This window comes from Epinephelus moara, chromosome 16, assembly GCF_006386435.1.
Source record: "Epinephelus moara isolate mb chromosome 16, YSFRI_EMoa_1.0, whole genome shotgun sequence".
NCBI classification, from domain to species: domain Eukaryota; kingdom Metazoa; phylum Chordata; class Actinopteri; order Perciformes; family Serranidae; genus Epinephelus; species Epinephelus moara.
Genome location: NC_065521.1, coordinates 32392573 through 32417575, shown reverse-complemented (window position 1 = coordinate 32417575; position 25003 = coordinate 32392573). Strand labels below are relative to the sequence as shown.

Below are 25003 nucleotides of genomic sequence, written 5' to 3'. Positions count from 1 at the left end.
CCTGTGTTTCCCGCCTGTTTGATTACCTGCACCTGTCCTAATGTGTCACACCTGTGTCTCGTTGTCTCCCCTATTTAGTCTCTGTGTTTCCCTTTGTCTGTGCCAGTTTGTCTTGTATTTTGAGTCAGCGGTCCAGCCTTTTCTTTGTTACTTCATTACTTTTTTTGCCTTGTGATACTGACCCACTTTTTGGATTTCTGGGTTTTGTCTTTGCCTGTCGTTTTTGGATGCCTTTGCTTGAGTGACTGAGTCTGCATTTGAGTCCCTTTTGGTTCAGTGTGATAGTCACTAGCCCAGCACTTGCTAAAGTGTGCTCACCTCTCTATTTCTTCTGCTAAAGTGCACTCACCTCAGAAGGTTTTTACTGGGAGCAGTGGTAGAATCCTCTCCAAAACAAGTGGGCCCAGTGATTTCACCAGTAAAAACACTGAATAAAGTAGTTTCACATAAAAAAAGAAGAAGAGGTAATTCTAACTATGGTGGGCGACATGAAAAAGTGAGTGCCCTATCGAGAGCCAGTGTTGGTTTGTCCATTCTGGGCTACTGTAGAAGCATGGCAACCTCAACATCACCAGTTCTCTCCTTGTTTCCTGTTGTCTTTCTACTTTGTGTTCCTGGGACAGTTGTCTCAAGAAAGAGCTGAATTTTTAAAAAATATATACATGTATATTCATTTTAAAGGTCCCACATTTTAAAATATCATTTTGTCATGTCTTTTCTACAATGTAAAGTAGGTGTGGGTGCTATGTAAATACTGAGAAGTATCAAAATGCTCAGTCCACAGAGAAATGCCCACAGGTCGTATTCAGAAACTGTGCCTTTAAACGAGCGGTCAGGACTTCCTTCAGGTTGTGACAACTATTAGATGTTTAAATGATATCAGCTGATGAGAAGTAAATGGTCTGTAAAGGTAGAGAGGGACACTATAGTACCATTAGAGTCATTCCTTTGGCTGCAGTGACAACGCGGAGAGGCTGAGAGTGCACATGTGGAAGACCCAGAAACACTGACCAATCAGAGCAGACTGGGTCGTTTAAAGACACAGATGCTAAAACGGAGTGTTTCAAACATTGGGTGAATACAGGTATGTTCAGACAGACCGTATGAGAAAAATAAGGTGTTTTTTGAACATCAACGCATGTAAACATGTTCTGGTAGAAACCCAAAATACAAATATGAACCTGAAAAAGAGCATAACACGGGACCTTTAAGTGCCACAAAGTCCCATCCACCTCCATTGTATCAGGAGGACAGCAGAGATCTCACAGCCTGACAAAAACCTGGCAAATAAAACTGTCTGCATACCTCATGAAGTGAGCGAGAAAATAAACTAACCCTTGAAAGCTGAGAGCACATTGACATACATTCAAAAATAGTCACTAACAGAAGACTGCATGCAGGTGTACTGGATTCTATTGAGTCTGCACTGGAAAGGAAATTGTTATAAATATGATAATGATGATGATGGTGAGATACATTCTCTTATAATGCAACTTTTGGAGGGAAATGAACAACTGCGATCTACTGTGCAGGTGGAGGTCGGAGCAGAGGAGGGGTGGGGATGGAGTGTGATGAGAAGGGGGAGGAGGAGGGGGGGAGGTTGGTGTTACAGACACGCTTGTCTTTGATAGCTCAGGTGGTCATCACCTGAGGGGGAAAAGAGCGTTAATGGGCATTCTCAGCAGCAGACAAGCACAGGCTAGCGCTCCCTCTTTCCCTGGCTGCCATAAACAAGGGGAAGTATGCATCATTAGATTAGGCTGAGGCTAACTACCTGCAGTCAAGCCCACTTCATACAGTAGCTAGCAGTGTGCGGAGTGCACCGACTCAACCTCCGGCCTCCCACTGCTCCGTATGATTGGCTGGGTCAGATGTTGGCCTTGAGGCACAGCAGTGCGATTGGTCAATTTGTGGAGCACATCAGATAGTTATTATTGTAGATTATGTTATGTGTCAACATTTCTATTATACGCAATTATATTGACAACAGGGTGTGATGATTGATCATTGACAGAATGCCTTAATTACATTGGGAGACAATAATGATGCCTATGAGAGCTCACTTTGTGAAAAGCCCAACAGTTTACTAAAAGGTTAAACGGCCCTGCAGCAAATAGGATTTATGGGTGGGTCACATTTATTTGGCCTGGAGACTGGGCATGAAAAGACACAGAGCGAGCTCTGAGAAAATATCAGTTAAACCTCACAATAAATTGCAGAGCAAGATATCATGTTTGTCTTTGCCTCCGTGGAAAACAAGAGCAAAAAAAAGGGAGACGAAGAGTTGAGAAATGCAGAAGGAAAGACAGCGAGAGAGGAATTTGCCTGAGAGGTGAATGAAGGAAGGTATGTGAGGTTGCCTGTCACTTTGAGGCGCCTGATAGCTCTGCCTTGGTGTCATCTTATCACACTTCAACAGATATTGCACCACATCTCTAATATCCCACATTTTAGAATAGAATTGATGAAATTGCACACATATTAAAAAAAACAAAACAACGAAGCCGTTAAAACTGACATTTTGCCTCCAGGCTGACCTGAGAGACGGCCAGGAGGAAGAGATCCATGTTAGAGATTCATCCCTGAGGGCAGAGACAGAGGAAAGCAAGGCTCATCCCTGCAGGAGAGGATTGACCCGAGGGGAGGCTCATCTCCACAGCTCCATGGGTGGGAAGATTTACTGGAGTCTTAATCACAGGTCGACACCTTGGAAACAGGTTCTCTGACCAATGGGAGCGGAGCCGCAGATGATGCGCTGCCTTGTTAACTGCCATTTTGACAGAATGTAATGTCAGAAATCTTTGGCATGTGTGACTTTTGACACCACAAACCATGTTTTTCACTCTCTGGATGTACTGTATTGACTCACTCAAAATTAGGGTTACATTTACAGGACTGTATTCTATGACAGTATGAAATGTATCACGGTCAGTTGATTATAATTACTAAAAAAGTGGTGTTAGTGGTGTGTGTAGCAATGCTGATAATTTGGTTTTACGTGCTGAATATCATATATCAGATACCATTTTTTTGTAATTCTGCTGCCAGTACAGTAAACATTAACTGAATTTAGTTTGCTTTGCTCAGAGCATTGAATTTTTTTGTTGTTTTTTTTTTTGTTGTTGTTGAAGAAATAGTCTTGACAGTGACACTGACAGTTTGTGGATTATCCAGAGTAACACAGATTTTCCTGTTTGTTTGTTTTTTCTTTAAATTAAATGTTTTAAATGTAGTAATTCTTTTTCATTCTTAAGTCACACACTGAAAGCTCAGTTGTTTTGGCACTAAATCCACCAAGGTAGACGCTCAGACTGGGATGGTCATGGAAAAGCTTGTTACCAGACCCAGAGTTAAGATTAGTGTATCTAAAGATTAACATGAATGTGTTAGCTCAACTTAAATGTTTAAATGTTTCAGTGCAACGTATCAAAATCTGGGTAGATAAAAGCAAAACTACCTCCATGGATAAATCTTAATAGATAGTAAATGTAAGAAATGTGTTTTTAGTTAAGCTAGTGACATGGCTTTAGCGCTCCAACACTTTGAAATATCGTAACAACTATTAGATTAATTAATGGGATCACAACAGACACAATACGGTGACTCACAAGTGAAAACAAATGTGGGCAACAGGCGTGAAGTGAAGAGGCAAATGGCTCCATCCCTACATCCTACCACTCCCTACTTCCTGCTCCCTCACTCGGATCACGACCATCTCCAACCTCGGTGTTCATTGTGATCTCAGTTACACACCTGTGAAGTTTCATAAATGCACCCTGCATAGTTGTGATGCTACCATGGTGACAACATCTGACCATAGACAGACATTTGGTGCAGACGTTCATGTCCTACTCAATTTGAAATAACTTTGGTGATCCTCCACTTTCCAACGAGAATCACCATCATCAAAATTTCTGCAGACTTCCAGAGAGTCCACTTGGGGTGCAGACCTCAGCAGACTTCCCTGATTTATTAACCTGCAGTTCATTGCAATACGGATCAACTGCCGAAAAAAAAAAACCTATGAATGTGTAAAATGATTATTGATAGTTAGGTCTATTAAAATGCTGCTTGAATTGTGTGGGCCAGAAATTATATTCAACCACATAAGGATAAAGAAATATGGAGAAATATGTGCTGTAGATTGAATAAAAATGCATTTTACTATTGCAGCATATCAGGCTTCTAATGTCAGTAAATACCCAATTTATTGAGTTACAGTCCTGTCCTTATTTACAAACATTTCTGTTTTGGAAGGTGTGTAGCCTGTTCTGTCACAAAAAAAAGTTTATACATAGGATTTATATCTTGTTTTTACAGGGACAGATGAGTAGCACTATTCACTGACTTATATGACACATATCTGAATATGACAGCAGCAATAGTTGAACGTTTCCAGGGCAGCGAGTAAAACAGTCTCGAGGGCTGTCTATCAGCCGCTTGCAGTCTCTGCCCTTGCAGACTTTACGTGATGACAGTAAATATGTCACACTAGGTACAACTGAAGTCTGTGAGGGCTCAGTCTGCAAGTCCAGAGGGTGGACATTTGGATTCAGCCTAAACATTACCTCCTACAATTTACATCTTAGCACTATCATTGTCGGGGTGGCTGTGACACAGGAGGTAGAATGGGCTGTCTACTAATCAGAAGACTAGCAGTTCAATCCCCAACTCCTCCAGTCCCATTCTTGGGCAAGATACTCAATTCCAAATTGTTCCCATCAGTGTCATTGCAGTTAGCCCCATTGGTTTGCCGACCAGTGGGGCTAACTGATATATTATGCTTTTGCCGTATCCTGTCGGCGAAACGGCAAAAATGTCCTTCCTGGAAGTGAAGGCTTCTAGGGCAGTCTTCTGTCCCTCTCTCAAGGAAAAAGATAAATGTAGTTGGCTTAGCGTTCCTTCCACAGCTAAATTGAATGGACACGGTCCTTCGGCAGCTGCCATCTTGGCTGTTTACTTTTCGACTCCTACAGTGCAACGCTGTCCTCATCATGTTACGCCCGCCCAGAGCCCGCCTCTGTCAGATAGACTGATCAGATTGGTCCGATGGCGATTCAACAGGCTCTGCTCGTCAGGGCCAGATCCCCGTGCAGAGCAAATTCGAATTTGCTAGGGACGGGGCATCTGGATTTCCAGGTTACTCCTCTGGTACTCTGCCAGAGTACCAGAGTCATGGGCCAAAAACTAAAACTATTTAAAAATCACCAGAATGCAGGAAACAAAGTCTGTGACACTCTCTGGATGCCGCCAGACCTCAGCTTAGTTTTCAACACCCTCCCTTGTTTTAAGGTCTCAGGGTTGGCAAGTTGGTCTGACAAGCCACGAGCATGACTGTAGACTCTTTGTCTTGTTTGTAATTTGGATGAACTCATCAACAACCAGTTGTTAATTTGCAGATTGGGACCATGGTTGAATTAATGTAGGCTCGTTGACTGACGGGGTAACAATACTGTATTGATAAGAACAGAAAGAAAATAAGCACTGTTGAGTTTATACAGGGCGCCGCTTTAGTTCAAACTGATATTTACCAGATTTCACTAAATCATTGGTGCCATTTTACAATCCTCAACATCTGCACATCATAATTAAATTTTTATTTTGTCTCTTTGATGACGATGTTAATGAGGATGATGATGCATCAGTAGACCCGTGTTTATCTGTAGATCATCTGTAATCCAAACCATTTGTGTGTTTATCTAACCATACCACCAATCCCCTCAGTTGTGATAAAAAAAAAAGAGGGCCTCCCCAATTTAAGCGCTGAAATTTCACAATATTCAGCAAATGAATTTGCAAGATGCAACAGGTACTGCACTGCTTTCATGACTGTCTGCATACCAATGTGACCGCAGTCTAACTATTACTCTCTTTATCTCTGCCCCCTCCGGCACCAGGGTAGAAAACCCTGTGTTCTCTTTCCAGATAAAAACTCTTCTTTAAAACTTCAGTGGGATATGTACATTTGTTTGTGTTTACCCCTACAGCAAAGTCTGTCATTTATAGAGAGCAACGAGAAAACAGGATTCTAAAGACAATTTTGCCTGTTCTCGAATGATTAGATATGACGCTGCACAGTATGTTTGCTGTTGCACTAAAGACAACACTGTCACTCAGTTGCGTCCTCCTGCCCACCACCTGAGCGCTGGCAGTGTTTTGTTAGAAAGATTGATGCCTGTGTGTTTATCTGGTGTAAATCCTACTGTATGTGGTAGCGAGCAGCTTCACTCTGACTGACGGCTGCTCAATATTCTTATTCATAAACACAAGCAGCAATCAGCATAAATCATGTCATTCACTGCACTTTATACGCTTCAAGAAATATTTTTTTAACGACAGTTTGATTTGTTGTTATTTCTGTCTAATTGTCTAACTTGTCACTGATACACACGCTTATGACTCAGAAGCAACACGCCCAGATAATGGTCCTGTTGCAGTGGGAAATTTCCCTAACTCTTCACAATAACTTGCAGGTAGCCTAGGGAACTGTGAGGATGCCCGCTTGCACTCGAGGGGAGATATTTCCAGATCCATTCTGGAAAACATCTTCACTTGACATATAGTCATTTTTCTGGCTGACAGCAAAAACAAAGTGAAAAGCCTCATCATGTTGAACCAGTGTCACAGAGCAGATACGACAAAGAATGAGTCCTGTCTGTCAAATCTGTTTACATCCCTGACACAGAGTGGACAGTGACATCAGACGCTGTTTGGGTGTGCCATTTAAAATCAGGTCACGGCAAATAAATTCAAACCTCTGTTCACCCAAATTACAAAAAAATAATAAATAAATAAATACACAGTGGTGCAGTGGTTAGCACTGTCGCCTCACAGCAAGAGGGTTCCTGGTTCAATCCCAGGAGGGGGCCTTTCTGTGAGGAGTTTGCATGTTCACCCCGTGTTAGCGTACTCCGGCTTCCTCCCACAGTCCAAAGACATGCAGGTTAATTGGTGAATGTGAGTGTGAATGTGTCTGTCTCTATGTGTCAGCCCTGTGATAGTCTGCCGACCTGTCCAGGGTGTACCCCGCCTCTCGCCTGATGTCAACTGGGATAGGTTCCAGCTCCCCCCGCAACCCTCAAGAGAATAAGCGGTGACGAAAATGGATGGATGGAAGAAATAAACATAAAAAATACCCCCATAGCTGTTCTATTTCACTGGGATTTTTAGATATCTGTCTTAAGCCCAGAGACTATATCAGTACATGTAGTGCATATACAGTTGCATGCAAAAGTTTGGGCACCCATGGTCAACATTTTGTTTACAGTGAAACTTTGTTTATCGAATTCAAAATTTAGTGTCAATTCACTATATGTGCAGAACATACAGAAGAATCGAAATGCCGTTTCTCTCTCACCTAGTATGATGCCATACAAGGTAATGCGAGTGATTAGAGGTCTTGGGGCTGAAATGAGCTCAACCTATTCTCAAAGTTTAAATGAGTAAGAAGCCCGGCTTGGAGCCAGGCGTGGAATGCGGACCACCTAGTGGGGCACTTTTGGTAAGCAAAACTGGCGCTACGGGATGAACCACTGAGCAAGAATGAACTGATCTCCAAAAGGCATGGTGTTAAAGAGGACACATGTCTCCAATATTTTAAACAAGATTACTTTTTAATTTCAATCTTTAACAGTTTTAAAATAACAAAATCTGAAAAGGGCCTGAAACGAAATTTTAGGCACCCAGCATGGTCAGTACTTGGTGCCCTTTTGGCAAGTATCACAGCTTCTAAATGCTTTTAGTCACCAGCTACGAGTCTTTAAGTTCATATTTGGGGGATTTTCACCCATTCTTCCTGCAAAAGGCTTCTAGATCTGAGAGATTCTTGGGCACACAGATTTTTAGGACTATTAACTGCAAACATAGGCTCTTCTGGTTTGCCCATTGTAAAGCATTTTGTCTGATTTTGTGGGAAATGGGACCTGGGGACAGGCATTGAGAATAACTATGTTAAAAAAGCTAATCTTGACAGTCTTATGTAGGTCAGTGGTTCCCATCTGGTCGTGTGTCCACTCTGCATGGACCACAGGTGACTTTCAAAAGTGTATTCCCGGCACAGAGCTTTTATTTTAAAGTGCCATTTTCTGCTATACAGTGAGTGACTAGAAGGCAGCTACTTGACAGAGACAGCAAACTAACTTGTCGACGTGGCCAAACAAGTATGACACTGAATGTATTAAACTGCGTGGACCTTCAACTAATGACTACGGAAAATGCTTGACCCCATGGCTGGACCAGTTGGGAATCACTGATGTAGAAACTCAGGGGTTTTGTAATTCGAGTGAGCACACTGACATAATGTTTAAAAAGACGCTGCTTTTCTTTAAATAATGTAAAATAATTACAGAAGTAAGAAAAACAAACGGCCAGAATAATAAATTTAGATCGACCTTTGGAAAGATGGCAGAACTCCACCTCTGAGTCACTGTTACTGCTCTCTCTGTTTGTGTCCTCACCCTCCTTTTATCTCCACCACCTGCCACATAACTCAAAGTTACAGGTGTGTTTTCTCACAGCTTTGGCATATCACCATCCACCTGACGCATCTGACCTTGAATACACCCATAAATGGCCGATCCCTTACACAGCTGTGCCACAGACAGCAGACACATATTTTCCAAACAAAGATGAAGATTTCCTCGGTCCTCTCACTGGTGCTGATACTCTGCTATTTCTGCAGAGCTCAGAGACACAGCGGCAACAGTAATATCTTGCTTCGTGCTCCTGATGTTGAGAGCAGGGAAGAGAGGGCTCAGACACAGAGGGCTGGGATTGAAGCTGAGGGAGGTGAACGAGAGCTGGTGCCTCAGACTGACATCTGGACTGAGCTGAGGGACCTGAGAGACATGGTGGTGGAGCAGAGAGTGGAGCTGAGGCACCTGACGACCAGAGTAACAGCTGCTGAGAGCCTGGTGGAGGCCTTGAGGAGGGAGAATACAGGTACGCTGCAATAAAGGACACACTTTTTAACAAAGCAGATGTAGCTGAGCTTATACGCGTACTCTTGTTATAGCTTTGGAGGTCAGGATGACCGCTGCTGAGAGGCTGGTGGCACAACTGCAGACGGAGAATGACGGTAAACACTGTGTTATCCTTTGACATTAAATTGAACAACAACTGATGTTTTTTGGCGTTGAATCTCTGACTTGTTAACCTTCACAATATGTTACATGTTAAGAACATCTTTTCTGTCACGTCTTCACTTTTAGCTCAAGATGCAGAGCTCGCAGCCGTTAAGCAGCAGCTCAGCACTCTGCAGCAAAGAGTGACAGTCAGTGAGGGCCGCGTGGCAGCGCTGGAGAAAGATCAAGAAGGTAAAGGTTAAGGCTTTATAATTTGTGTGAGGAATTGTGTGGTTTGTAATCTGTAACTTGAGATTTTGGTGGCTGTGCAGAACCTCAAAATACCAATCCAGATGAATAATTTTTCTGATGTGTTTTGTGCTATGATAAAATCATAACTATTATCAAAAAAATGTATTTACTTAATGTGTTTTTGTGATAGCGTTGCCTGCTTTGTAGTTAAATTCATCAAACTTAAAACATGTTTATAACGTGTCTGTGTAGATATTTTTCAAGCAAGTTGTAAGTGCTAACATTTTAGCCATTAGCTATAAGGGGGCACAAGCCAGTGTTCTCATTGGGCCGGTCCCAAGCCTGGATAAATGCAGAGGGTTGTGTCAAGAAAGGCATCTGACATAAAATGTGCCAAATCAAACATGCGAATCACGAATATCACTTCCATACCGGATTGGTCGAGGCCTGGGTTAAAGGGGAACTAATGTTTTTTTCAACCTGGGCCCTATTTTCCCATCTACTTTTGTCCAAATGAGTGATAGGATGTTCAATATTTGACATTTCTCCAGGTTGAAGCTAGGGCTGACCTGCCTGCAGCCCGTGAGCACGCGCTATATTAAATAATAGGGCACTCAGACAGCGTCAAACAACGTCAAAATACGTCCACTAAAAGTGCATTTTTTTCACACAGATAGGCTCGGATTGTTAGTATAATTATCCGACAATATAATGGAAGGGAGAAATGAATGTCTGTGTTTACCTTTAGCTGGATTCGGACATGTTCCTCTGCCTGTTGCTGCTCCCTCTCTCTCCTCGTCCGCTCTTCAGTTTCAATGAGCTCTGCATCCGTGTTCGTCTGTGTACTCCGTGTTCAAATAAATACAGGCGATCATCAAATTCAAATGGCTCATCCAGATCCAGTTGGTCAAAATTGGGTAAAAATTCAGCCATGACTACTCCAATAAGAGTAACTCGCGTTTGTCAGGTCACTCCAGCGGTAACTTCCTGCAACAACTCAAATCCCGCGAGACGTGAGATTTCCGAGCCAGGCTTTCACTCTCTGAGTGTTTTGACTTGCCAAAACAAACATGTCCGAATTTTTACCCGATTTTGACCAACTGGATCTGGATGGACCGTATTTATTTGAACATGGAGTACACGGACGTACACGGATGCAGAGCTCATTGAAACTGAAGAGCGGACGATCAGAGAGGGAGCAGTGTTACTTCGGTAGCGCATATACTAAAATTGCAACAGGCAGAGGAACATGTCCGAATCCAGCTAAAGGTAAACGCAGACGTTTATTTCTCCTTTCCGTTATGTTGTCGGATAATTATACTAACAATCCGAGCCTATCTGTGTTAAAAAAATGCACTTTTTGTGGACGTATTTTGACGTTGTTTGACGCTGTCTGTGTGCCCTATTATTTAATATAGCGCATGCTCACGGGCTGCAGGCAGGTCAGCCCTAGCTTCGTACTGGAGCAATGTCAAATATTGAACATCCTATCACTCATTTAGACAAAAGTAGATGGGAAAATAGGGCCCAGGTTGAAAAAAACATTAGTTCCCCTTTAACAACGACCGCCATTGGTGCTGTTGACCTACAGGGTGCCGGTGGAAATTGGACTACTGTTAGTTGAAAAAGGAGAGGAGGAAGGTGTGTCCGCAGGCAGAGGATAGGGTTAGATGGAGGCAGATGATTCGCTGTGCCGACCCCTGAAGGGCATAGCCGAAAGAAGAAGAAGCTGTAAGGTAAGGTACTTCATGGCTACAAGAGTCTGGGTTAGTTGTAGGCCTAAGAACATTTGTTACAACCTACCTCATGCACAATTTTACCACTGGGGCTAACACACACACACACACACACACACACAAAAACTTTTCAGTATCAAGTTTTTGTCATAATCCTTATTTTATAATGTTACATTTCACCCCAGGCTATGAACCTGGACTATGGGGTGAATTGTACCATGTCACTTTTTGTATCTGAGAACAAATCATGCATTTTCTGTTCATTGTTCTGTTACTATACTTTAATAGCAGACACATGTAACTACTTTGTACCAAATTTTTAATGCACTGGCTTTAGGAGAGCTCCAAAATACAAACAGAAATGCCAAAAGTCCACCCCCGTCTACAAACTAACTGAGGTATTTCTAGATTGAATCTGTGACTTGCAAACCTTCACAATATGTTGCAATATAATGGGAAAGATCTTTTCTGTCACATTTTCACTTTTAGCTCAAGATGCAGAGATTGCAGCTAATCAGCAGCAGCTTGGCGCTCTGCAGGAAAGAGTGACAGCCAGTGAAGGCCGCGTGGCAGAGCTGGAGAAAGAGCAAGGAGGTAAAGGTTAAGGCTTTATGATGTGTGTGAGGAACTGTGTGGTTATTAATGTGTAATGTGGGATGTTGGTGGCTGTGCAGAAACCTCAAAATACCAACCGAGGTCAATCATTTTTGTCTGATGTGTTTTGTGCTATAACGTTTTTTTATAACATGTCTATGTAGCTATCTTTCATGCAAGTTGTAAGTGCTAATGTTTTATGCGTTAGCAGTAAGGTAAGCTGCTTTTTTGTATCTGAGACCAAACCATGCATTTTCTGTTTATTGCTCACTTACTACACTTTAATAGCAAACACATGTAACTACTTTGCATCACATTTTGAATGCACTGGCTCAAAGAGAGCTCAAAATACAAACAGACATGTCAAAAGTCTTCACAAGTACCCACTGCTACAAACTAACTGAGGTATTTTTACAGTGAATCTCTGAAACCTTTACAATATCATGATGAATAAAATCTTTTCTGTCACATTTTCACTTTTAGCTCAAGATGCAGAGCTTGCAGCCGTTAAGCAGCAACTCGGCACTCTGCAGCAAAGAGTGACAGCCAGCGAAGGCCGCGTGGCAGAGCTGGAGAGAGAGCAAGAAGGTAAAGGTTAAGGCTTTATGATTTGCGTGATGAATTGTGTGGTTATTAATGTGTAATTCGTGATTTTGGTGGCAGTGTAGAAACCTCTAAATACCAATCAAAGTGAATAATTTTTGCCTGTGTTTTGGGCTATGACATTGTAGGGGAGACCAGGGATGGTTGTAACATGGGATAGTTTTAACACTTTAAGTCTTTCCAGTCAGGAACAAGCTACTAATCACCTGATTCACTCTGCACATGCTCACTTTAGTCTTTATTCCTTGTGAGGAAGTTTTGAGGTACAAAAGGTTTTTTTTTACTTAATTTGTTTTTGCGATCGGATTGCCTGGTTTGTTTGTATGTTTATAATGTGTCTATGCCGATATCTTTCATGCAAGTTGTGAGTGCTCATGTTTAAGCTAATGTTTAACCACCCCCGTCTCCCCTGTCTACAAACACTGTGGTATTTTTGCACTGAATCTCTGCACTGCTCAGCGGAAGCTCAGCACTCTGCAGCTAACACGGACAGTCAGTAGTGCTGGAACTATGCTTGACACATCCATGAAGGTCGCGAGTATCTGACAGCCAAAATACGAGGGGTTCTGTTTGGCAGGTTTTTGCCGTTCTGTGCAGAGAAAATGGAGAACCATGCTGTAACCGTGAGTTTTGGGTACACTGCTCCCTACACTGCAACCTCGTCACATGTTGACATTTTATGGACTTTCCACGTCCAGGTACGACGTGTGAGGTACCCTGGGTGCGTTGGTCGTTGACGTTCTGGGACACCGTGTCAAGTTGTCATCTTTCAAAATACACTTCTGTTTTCACAGGACTTATCGGTACAACAACGCAAATTGACGTCTTTTTTCCTTCATCAACAAACACATGTAGTTGGGTTTAGGCAACAAAAACACGTATTTAGGTTTAGGAAAAAAGGACAGGGCTTGAATCTTACAGGACGCGAACACCACTCTAAGGGGTGAAAGTCGGTGTTTGTTGGACCCAACCACCACCTCTCCCGCCCTCCCCACTCTGACTTCCACTGACTTAACTTTCGTCCTTGTCCCACCGTGTATCCCCGTACACCAATGGGCGCAGTTAAACCATAACGGCAACCGGCTGTGTACCATGCCGACGTTAAAGGACACCTTTTTTTGTTGGTTTCTGACGCCGCAAGTCACTGCCCAAGCGCCAGATTTCGATGACGTCAGAATGAGATGGGGCTCTGGGAGTTTTCTGCTTGGAGAAATCCACATAGACAGTAAAAGACTGAAACGTTTCCTCATCAATATTCAACGTAAGCTCACCTCCATGTGAAAAACATGAAGCTTAACACCCACCCTCTGCACCCCGAGTTAAAACCATTGGCGCTGTCAGTACTGTGACATTGTTAACGCTGTTCCCGCTGTTAGCACTGTTAGCTGCTAGCCGTCAGCTCAGCCACCTCCATGTTGAGAGCCGTGTGCAAACAATCCCAGCTCAAACTCTGAATCATAGATATTCTCTAAACATCAGATGCAGATCCTTTAAGGGTTTATGCTTTGTGTGATTCATTGTGTGCAAATGGTTATTAAATAACTGTCTTGTAATTTCAGTACAAAATGCGGCACTGCAGCAACTTGAAAATGCCAGCAAAGGTAAATTATTTTCTGTCTGTGTATTTATTTTGTGCATGTGTGAATATGTGTGTATGTTCAGACAGTAATTCAGAATTGATTGTGTTGTTTATTAACTGTGCCGCAGTGAGGAAAGTGGCCTTTTCTGCCTCCCTTCGGACATCTGGCGCAGGAAACATCTCAGAAAATCCACTTAGATACAGAAATGTCTTTACCAACACTGGAAACCACTACAACCCAAACACAGGTAGTCTGAATAGGCTTCTTTTATCTGAAACATTTGATTCATTGCTTCACTTCTGTCTGTTGTGATGATTATTTTCTGCCTCTGTTTTAGGTTACTTCACTGCACCAATAAGAGGAGTGTATTACTTCAGATTTGACGGCCATTCATCACATTCTAATCACATGATGATAATGCATCTCATCAAGAACGGACGACTCATAGTTACCGCAGCTGACCTTCCCCCGTCATCTGCAGATCTGGCGGATAATGCATCCAATGGTGCAGTGTTGCAGTTAGAAGTGGGAGATATTGTTTCGGTAAGCCTTTCTGGGGAGGTTTGGGATGACAACAACAACAGAACAACCTTTAGTGGCTTTCTGCTCTTTCCTTTGTAAGATGTTACAGCTGCCGACATGACAGTAACATGCTTGGCCCAGTTTGTGTCATTTAATCACTGTCTGTGAATTTATTAAAGAGCACTAATAATAACACAAAAATGTTTTGCTTTTTTAAAAAAAAATTTATTCACCTTCACATCTGAGTCTTCTGATCCTCTCCCAAAATTAACCTGGCCTCCACACCAAATAAATACATTTTAAAGAATGAAGTGATGAATTTAAAAGGGACCTAATATGCTTTTTCATATAGTCTGTCATATATATATAATATTACAGTAATTAATGTTCATATTAAACCTGGTCAAAGTTTATAATGAGATAAACGTATGTAAAATGAATCCCTGTGAGCAAAAACCGCAGGCTTCAGACCATTCTGAATACTTTGCCTCTACTCTGACTCGACCTTGGCTACAAGATGATGTCAGATTGTGACAGATTTCTTGATATGGTCATCTGTTTCAGGCACCCTACTGCAAATGTTTACATTACATAGGCTACATTGCAAACGTTACATGTAGCTACATGCTAACATCAGGGCAACAAGTAATCTTGGTTGCCGATGTTGTACATTTCTGATCATATTACTGCTGGATCATGTCCTTTCTGCACTTTTAGAAAAGGCCTCTATGCTCCATCACAGTTATTTCCCCGGCTGCAACGATGGCGCAGAGATGGCGAGATGCGGGAGACCCGGAAATGCTGACTAAGCAGACTTCTTCGGGAGAGGGTCGTAAAGAGACAGGCTCTCGAACAAAGCGTTTCAGACAGAGGGTGAATATAGGTCTACCCAAAACTGAGCATAATAGGTCCCCTTTAAGGACAGGAGTTTTACTGTCATGCTCTTGTGAAAGGCTTTTGAGAATCCATCCCAGGGCCAGATTTGTTTACCAGAGGGCCCCAGGGCAAAAATGAACTGTTGGCCCCCACTGACCCCTCTCTATTTGCATTTATGTTTTGATTAATAATAAGTAAATAAGGAAATGTACCGTTTACATACAGTCTCTTTAAAAATAAAAGCACTACGTCAGCACAACACAGCGAATTGACATTTTCTTCAACAACAAACGCACGTAGTTGGGTTTAGGCAACAAAAACATGTGGTTAAATGTGGTTATAATCGTACGGGACATGAAACAAAGCTCTCCCGGATGAAAGTTAGTGTTTGTTGGACCCATACACCACCCCTTCCACCCACCCTACTTGGACTTTCGCCACCTTAACCTTCGTTCTTGTCCCACCGCATTTCCCCCTGACGCCGCCTAGTGCCGTTAAACTATAACGGCAACCGGCCGCATGTCATACCCACGTTAAAGGACAGCTTTTTTCGTCAGTGTCTGACGCTGTAAGGCACTGAAGCGCTGGATTTCGACGAGTTNGCTGCAAGGCACTGAAGTGCATTTAGTTCGGAGTGAGGTGAGATGACGGCAACATTCCTGCCTTGAACAGGCAGTGTAAAAGGGGCTACAATCAAAACCATACTGTAGGCCTCTGTACAGATCTACAGTGCATGAGTACATGTATATGAAAGGATGGATGCTACTGTAGAGGTAACTAACCTGCACCTCATTAGTGAGAATGAGGTCAAGCTTTTTCAGACAAAGCCTTCGAACAAAGGCTCACTTTGGATAAAGGCAGACACATTACGTTATGAAGAAAAGAGGGGGAAAAAACTCAACAAATTCCTGAGATAAAAGTGGAAGAAAATGACATCTCATGAATGTGATCATTGTTTCCTTTCCTTTGGTGTTTCACATCATAAACCTCCCGGAATGCAGCTGCATCAGAGTTTGAGCTTTGACTAAATCCATTCAGACTCTTTGTTGTGCAGTCATTCAGATCGCACAGGTACACACACACACTGACACACACTCACACACTCACACAACACCACACCTCAGTTATCAGACATCTAGCATGGCTGTGATAACCATGATCAACACACAGCCATGCTAGCTACACCTCCATTCACTGTCAGTGTCTGTGGTGAATTCGTTCTCTCTCTTTCTTCTGCTGCCCTCTACTTTCCCTGTTATTTCCCACAATGCACAGAGGTGACTATCAGTTACAATTGATCTACAAGCTATCAGATGCCCTCACGGTAAAAATTTTCACACCCTTGCTGGCAGATATATAACAGCGACACTGTGAAAACACACCACAGGCAACATTATTCCACATCTACCACTGTGTCGGCTGTTAAGACTCCTTCTGCTTTCAGAAAGAAAAATGGAGGCTGGTATCAAGCAAGGAGCGCTCAAAGGAATAATTCAGCTGTGTTTATGGAAAGAGCCTGGAGTGCATTGGAGACGCGGCGTCTCCTTTGAATCTGATGAGGAGTTTAGATCAGACCTGCAGCTACAGTATGGCTAAGGAGCGCTGTTAGTCTGATCAAACAGCTGCCAATATGAAAAGGACTGCCATATCCTCTCAGCAGCCGGGGGCTGTGTGAAATGAATACAGCTTCTCTGGTTTCCCTCTCACAGGCACCTCTTGGGTTGGAAACATTTTTTCATAATTACATTTAATTCTATGTTGTGTCCCCACAGTGCCACTATTAAGGTTAAGGCTATAAGCTGGAGAAGCCTTTCAACGTTTGTCATCAGGGCTTTTGCTCATTTAGAGGTAGCATCATTGATCCGACTCTAAGAACACAAGAAAACACAAACCTGTTATTTTCAATATTTCCAATTATTCCCATGAATGCGGCGTGTCTTAATTGACTCTGTGTGTGATGTCGTGAGGCCCCCCTTTGTTTTGGCAGTAGCTGATGAATCAGATGGCTTGGGAAATGGATCTCAGCTATGAGTCTTTAATGAGAGAGGGTATTCCCAATTTGAAAACCATAGTCATTGTTTCATTAAGGTAGTCTTTCATTAGTTTTTTTTTCTCCTCCCCGGGAAGCTTAAGGTGCGAAGGCTCATTAAAGCCGCGACAGTGCCGGGAAGGCTGCGTGCCTCGTCTGTCTCACTTAAAGATTTTCTGAGGGGCTCTAATGAACTGTGAATGTTTTGGTTAAAGCTGAGTTCACCACAAAGTGCTGTGTGAAGTATCTCTGATATCTAAGGGTGGAGGTTTTGTCTCCACAGTGGAGTCTCCCCCAGGGAATTTTGAGCATCAAACACTTAATGTCCTGTATTCTGGTGATTCTTTATCCACCAATTTGTGCCTTTTCTGCATCAGTTTATGGTGAAAATGTCTTTACTGTTGATGTACATATTGAGGGGCACGTGTCCCCTGCGACCACCTGTGAAATCTACACCTATGAAGATATCAAACTGTGGGCATCTTCTTTATGGGTCAGGATTTTGCTGGTTACACAGAAAGGAAATCACTCCGAAAGAAAGGAAATCACTCCGAAAAACAGCCAGCAGCAGGCGGACGTGTTAGAGAAGTTGGTGAAAGTGTACAGACACTCTCATGCCTCCACTTGCATGCATGTGTTCTCACACACACACACACACACACGCTCTCTCACACACAGAGCAAGAGAATGACAGTAGTTCTTTTGACTTTAAAATTAAAGGACAGATTCATTATAGGATTATAAAGTCAGTGCTGGGAAAAAAAGAATCGGCATTTTGTGAGATTAGTTTCAAATCTTCGCAGAGAATAACTAATTATGGGGTAATTTTTGACAATAGCATTACAGCAGTCACAAAGTAAATGCTAAAAATCAAGCATATTGTCCTCTTAACCTAATTTTCTGCTATATTTAGGGATACAAGACAAAGTAGGCAAAAAGTAAATAAGGACAATCTGATTACAGTAGCTTCATTTTGCTCAGTCTGCCCTTTTATTTGCACATCTCGGGCATTACTCTTTGTTAATCATTTGTTTAGGGTACCATAAAAACATAAATTCATTCTTGTAGGAGAACTTGGAAGCGTGCCATTAAAGCAGTTCATGATACAGTTGTATGCATGTGGGAGCCCCCAGTAGGTGCCATTAGTCTTCTTTTCTGTACTCCAAAAACATGTTTGGTGCAGGCTAAGGCCCCAAGGCGAGCTGAGAGTAAATGTGCATTCCTTTCTGCCTGATTTAAAAGAGAAGTCTCATCTTTTTTTATGCACTTAGTTGATCAGAGATGAGCAGGAGGCATTCCTTCATCAAAATCATGACTATAAAGAAATAGACGTCATGTGACCTTTCTGAATGTGCCTTAAATGCTGATTTCTTGAAGTTTCAGAAGTTCAAAAAAAAAAGTGAGAGGAGTCTAAGCGTCAAGAGATGGAAGATAAGAGCTGATTTTAGATGTAGTTTAAGACACAGCCCAGTCTACGAGATTCCTTTGGCAGCAAATAAAGCTGTGTTTTCTGTCTCACACATGACGTTATTGCATGTAGCAGAACGTCGTGCGGTAATACAAAAGATCCTGGCACCAAATGTACATATCTTCCCGCTGCTGCCCCGTTTGAACTGTGTTAAAGCCAGGGTGCGAGCAACAAACACACAAAGAACCACACACACATGCTGAGACTCATGCACAAGCACAGGTATGCACACAGAGGGCAGCTCTGAGCCAACAATTCAGTGAGAAAGAAAGCCCTGCACCGAGGCCAGAGCCTGCAGATGCATATCTACTCAGAACCCTGAAAACACCTGATTGTTCTCTGATTCAAATGCTGAACATTGTAATTGACCAGACAACAGATGGGCTGCACAGGCAAGGACACACAGGAATGTTTTTACTTGCTTAAGCTTTGAGTCATATTCAAATCCCATGAAATAAGCTGCATTCTTAGTTAGTTTTATGATGGTTTTCTTTGCACATGAAGTACAATATGAAGGTTCAGCTACATGAAAGGCTGTTGTTAATCACTATACATATTATAGTTTTGATAGTATAAGTTTGTGCAGTTGTTTTGGGTTACAGTAGAGCCTTAAAATAGAGCCAGTCTTACTGATGTGAGATGCCTGAAACAGTCGGGCTCAGCCGGTATCATCCAGTTTCAGACCTGCTCTTTGTGGACCTGCAGCTGTGCTCAAACCCTGGTCACTGTAGATAAGGAAATTAAAAGCAGCAGCACTTCTACACAAGCAGATGCACCAATGTCCATAATCTCCAGGTAAGGAGAGGAACAGCTTCTGCAATTTTGAGGACAGTGTTTTTCTGAACTGATTAGACATTTTCTTCAGGATTCTGAGAAAAGTTTTCATGCAAAAAAAATAAATCTGCTCTTGTTTTCTGAATTAATGAAGTAATGATCTTGTAAATTCTCATTTTTCTGAATTAACGGTTAATTATTATCTTGTTAATTCATGAGAACAGACACCACCTAATAAGATTATTATTTTGGTAATTTGTCTTAATTAACGAAATTATTACCTCGTTAATTCAGAAAAACAAGCTGAATTTTTTTCCCATGAAAACCCTAATAATTGTGACATAATGATCTCATTAATTAAGAATTGAGTTTATTTGTCCAAATTAAAAGTTAATTAGGGAACTTAAGAAGTGTCGTTAGGCGGTTTTGTTGTTACCTCTGGTGCCAGGCTCACTGCCCCTATTTTCAGTTTTTGTGCTAAGCTAAAGTAACCAGCTGCTGACTGTAGCTCCATATTCATCATACAGACATTAAAGTGTTATCAATCTTCTAATCTAGCTCTCGTCAAGAAGGAGAATAAGCCTGTCTCCCAAAATGTGAATGTTTTCCTTTAATTTCTTTGCATTTGGATGGGGACAGAGTAGAGAGTCAGCATCCTGCTGGATGTGAATGAGCATCTTTGTGAGTTTGTGAATAAGTTACAACCCACTACTGTGAGGTGCTTTGCAACCCCCCCCAAAAAAAGAAATACTAAAATAAATAAATAAATACAAGCGATTACGTAGTCTTATTTACTTTGGCGTGGTGCTTATCTACCTTGATGACATTTCTTTCATGAAACAGCAGTTGGGTGGCCCGTAAAGGTTTCTGAGAGTCAAAACCTGGGCGTACAACTGTGACTATCTACTGTTTGTCAATCTCAGTCAGGCTTTGAAGTTGAAGTTCAGGAAACATTGTGTTTATTATCTTATGTTAGTCCCTGCCATTCAAATCAAGTGACCTTGTTGTGTTTGAGCTAGATTTATGACAGGCATAGATCTTTCACTACCCTCAATGGATTTATGTCATCCCTGACACAAGGAGTTGTGTTTGGTCTGGATGAAAAAAAAAAAATGCTCGTGCCTAATCTGGTGACTAAATTGTCTTCCAGGTGCAATGACAAAAACTCATGCCTGTGCACTTTCTTCCTGTTGTATTGACATTTAACAACGTGGCCTTTTCCCTTTTTGCACGGCAGTCTATTCAGCCAGTTTCGAGCTTCCTCCTTACTTGAGTATTTTTACCTGCAGGGCTGTGTTTTCAGTGTTTTCGCTCTACTCTGCCTCATTGACTCTAATATGGGCTTCCTGAATGGGTTATCTTCAGACTTGTTCCCACAGGAGCTGATGACTCAAAATGATTTCAAAGATGCATGATGAGAATGCAGATCTTTGTGGTCTGAAACAACTGGATTCGTTGTGATTTATCCTACAGACCTTAATCAAAACTTCAAAGACAGTTAAATGTAGCAAACATGGAACACAGAAGCCTACAGAAAACGGCGAGGCAGCTGTGTTTCTCTCTTCTGTGCTTTGTGCAGATTAGATGCCCTGGGGTCCTGAGGCAAGTGTTCGCCAGTCCACACCCAGTCACGTTCCCTCCACATCAGATCAGTTATGCAAACAACAAAAGCCTCTGACGACAACTGGATTATTATGGAAAATGAAATGAGTGACTCCAGAGCAAAAATGGCAAAGGCTCTTAAATTTACACTGTCAAAAATATATTGGTATAAGTTAATAAATGATTGTTTTTAGTCAAGCTAACAGGGGCTTTAGATGCTGTTTTGTCAGTTGCCACCAATTTGGTCCAGACTGAAATATTTAAACAACAATTTGATGGATTTCCATGAGATTTTGTGCATAAATGAAAGGTCCCCAGTTGGTAAAGCTCTCTAATTTTGGTCAACCCCTGAACTTCCCTGTGGCACCGCCATGGGGTTGACATTTGCAGTGAAATGTTGGATGGACTGCCATGAAATGGTGTCCCAACACGATGAGCTGTGATCTCTTTGGTGATCATGGATGTAATAAGAAACCTGGATACAGCACTGAAAACGGGACCCAGTTCAGTCCTATGAAAATTGCTCAGTGGTGCATGGAGCCAAAAAGGCTCAATTTTTGTGGTCTGAAAGTACCCGGATCTTCCACACTGTGGGGCCCATAGTGCAAGCACATTAGACACTTACAGCTGTCGAGCCATAACTGCCAAGTGCCACCAGCCGAGTGATTGAGAGGGGGTTGTGACGCTTATAAAAATTTATCCACCGATTTACAGATGTGTCATTCCCAGTTTAAGCCTATGGGGAAAAGTATTTTTGGGCCCAAAGGCATCATGTCATAGACCTCGGAAATTGCAGTACCACTGTTTGGCCACTACAAAAATTGGCTTCAAAGCCTGGCACACTTTCTGGGGGCCTGTTAATTATCCCTTAACTTTTCATTTTGCGCCATCATCAGGTCAAAAATGTAATTTATCCAACACTTTGACCAACTACCTTTGCCATTCCCATCAGCATCAGCTGTACTTTGTGTTGAGTGTTAAAGGGGATGTATTAAGCTATTTCCTTATTCCTTACGTCATTAATATCATCTTACAGCGTTTGATGTTTGTTTTAAACATGCCCAGAGTTTCAAATAATGAGGTAAACATATGTCAAAGTAATCCCTGTGAGCAAACACCTCAGGCAGACAAATTTCTTTATATAGTCTTCTGCTCCAGGTACGATACTGAAAGTGTTTACATTACATACACTGCTACGTATAGCTACATGCTAACATCAGGGAAACATGTAATCTTGGTTGCCAGTATTAAATTCTCCCCAATTTTTGATTATATTCCCATTGGAACACATGCGGTTGTGTTTAAAAGCTTTAATTGTGATTTCTAACGAGAGAGAGTGACACTATACACAGTCATTTCCCAGCTGCAAGTACACTGCTGCATGTAGCTACATGCTAATGTTAGGAAAACATGTAATCTTACTTGCTGATGTTGCTGGTTAATTTCTCCGTAAATTTGAATCATATTCCTGATGAAACATGTCTGATTGTGTTGAGAAGCTTTTCTTTCACAGTTAAAAAATTATGGCCAGTCATTCATCAGCTGCAATGACGCTGCACAGATGCTGAGATGCAGACAATCCAGGAACACTGACCAACTGGAGCAGACTGGGGTTTTTCAGGAGAGGGGCTTAGAGAGACAGGCAATAAAATGGTGCGTGCCAGACAGAGGGTTAATGCAGGTGTTCCAGCACAGACAGATGAGGAAAAGCATGTAAACATGTTCTAATAGAAACCCAATATGCAAGTATGAACCTGAAAATGAGCATAATAGGTCCTCTAATAGCAAACGTTAGCATGCTAATATGTTAAACTCAGATGGTGAACTTTGTGAATATTTTACCCACTAAACATTAATGTGTTAACACTGTCATTGAGAGCACGTTTACAGGGTGACCTTAGGATTTAGTTTAAAGCACTGCTATGCTGAAGTCGGCCTACAGACACAATTGCAAGCATGCCTGTCAGCTCTAAGTCTTGTTCGCAGTATCCTTCACATAAACATGCCTTGTTTTGTGTCCCTAACTGCACTAATTAATCTGCAATAATCTATCTGTAGTCAAAAACATTGGAGGTGTGGCTTCATACCTGACATCTCATCAGCTGGCGCAAGGCATTCCTCACAAACTGCTCGGCTCTCACAGCCAACCAGCTACGGAATGCATGCTGTCTACTCTAAGTGGATTTGAGTGAGGGTAATAAATTTTCGGTGGGTGAGCAATGGGCAGAGTTGTATAATGATGAAGAGTTGAGGCTTGCCTTGGAAGAAACAATGTCACCCAAGTAATGAGCTGGCTTCAAGTGTTTGTTATTTCAAAAGGCATTTTTCCTCTTCAGGGTGCAATCGTCATACAGTTGTGGACTGTGCTGTGGCATGTTGTACTCAAAGGAAAACGTGGCGAGGGATTTGTTATTGGCATTCCCAAAAATACAGTCAGTCTATCAAAAAACACGCCCAGAATCCAAAAATAGTACAACTGGATATGAAGTGGGAACATAATGTTATTTGAGAGATAAGCGTCACATATCTTAGCAATGTATCCTTATGCAACGGCTTGTACGATATCTAACGAATAAGTGCCCCATGAATGACATCACGTACTTAATGTAAAGTCACGTAGGTTGGTGCTAGGCAATTAAAGTTAGATAGGTTAGATTTTGTGAAAGGGATAGTAGTTGGACATTTTAAAGTTACATGTTAGGGTTAAGGCAAGACAAGTTACACAGTTTAGGTTTAGAAAAGGAAACATTGTTGGGCCTTGTAAACTTACGTAGATTAGGTTTATGCACGTAAAGGTAGGTAGGTTATGTTTCTGCAAGTAAAGTTGTTTAGGTTAGGTTTAGGCAAGGACGGTTACGTTTAGGAAAAGAAACATGGTCGGGCGACATGACGTTTTGTAAGTTAGGTTCCTACAAATAAAGTTACATGTTGGGTTTAGGCAAGTAAAGTTTCGAAGGTTAGGTTTAGGAAAAGAAACATGGTTCGGCATCATGAACTTATATAGGTTAGGTTTAGGCAAGGAAGGTTACATAGGTTAGGTTTAAGATAAGAAACATGGTTGGGCGTCATGACGTTATGTAGGTTAGGTTCATGCAAGTAAAGTTATGAATGTTAAGTTTAGGCTAGTAAAGTTATGAAGGTTAGTTTTAGGAAAAGAAACATGGTTGGGCATCATGACATTATGTAGGTAAGGTTCATGCAAATAAATTTACATGTTAGGTTTAGGTAAGTAAAGTTATGAGAATTAGGTTTAGGAAAGGAAACATGGTTGGGCATCATGAAGTTCTGTAGGTTAGGTTCATGCAAGTTAAGCTACATGTTAGGTTTAGGCAAATGAAGCTCGGTGAAAGTTCAATCCAGTTCAGTCTCTATGGGGTCTTCCACATTTTAATTCTTATGTGCATGTTAATAAATATTCTTTTCTACTATAAAAAAACGAGTCTCTCCTGATTGAAGTAACATTACAAAGGGTAGGTTTATGCAAAGAATGTTTACATAGATTAGGTTTAGGAAAACAAACATTGTGGGACATGATGGAGTTATGTAGGTTAGGCCTAGGCAAGTAAAGTTACATGTTAGGTTTTAGGTTAGTAAAGTTACATAAGCCCCTTTTATACTGCCAGATTTTCTGCGAATGTTGGGCCATTTTGCCGGCAAGCTGCGAGCGTTTAGACACACAGAGCTGGATTGGCGAGTTGATGTGAGGTGCCCAAATTTCCGCCTCGTAGGGTAGTCTTATTGGCGGAACCCTTTTAGTTTAAAAAGACCGAGGCAGCCTTCCGCAATGGGAGGAGCTGTTGAAGACTTGTGGGAGGAGCTGTTGATGACGCCACACGTGCGACCCACTGGTGGTGGATAAACAGGAAACAGCTGATAGCAGGAATTAGCCAGTAGGTAGTAGCAGA

General features: G+C 41.9%; 1 protein-coding gene across 1 annotated transcript; it reads left to right on the top strand.

Annotated features, from left to right (window-relative positions):
• The first annotated feature begins 8598 nt into the window (after window positions 1-8598).
• On the top strand, window positions 8599-14540 carry LOC126403026 (protein CIP2A homolog). The gene is made up of 8 exons (XM_050065420.1): window positions 8599-8940; window positions 9014-9076; window positions 9210-9314; window positions 11540-11644; window positions 12128-12232; window positions 13807-13848; window positions 13955-14074; window positions 14165-14540. Exons 1-8 carry the CDS (start codon window positions 8628-8630, stop codon window positions 14446-14448), a joined length of 1137 nt encoding a protein of 378 aa, XP_049921377.1. The 5' UTR covers window positions 8599-8627; the 3' UTR covers window positions 14449-14540.
• Window positions 14541-25003: the final 10463 nt, after the last annotated feature.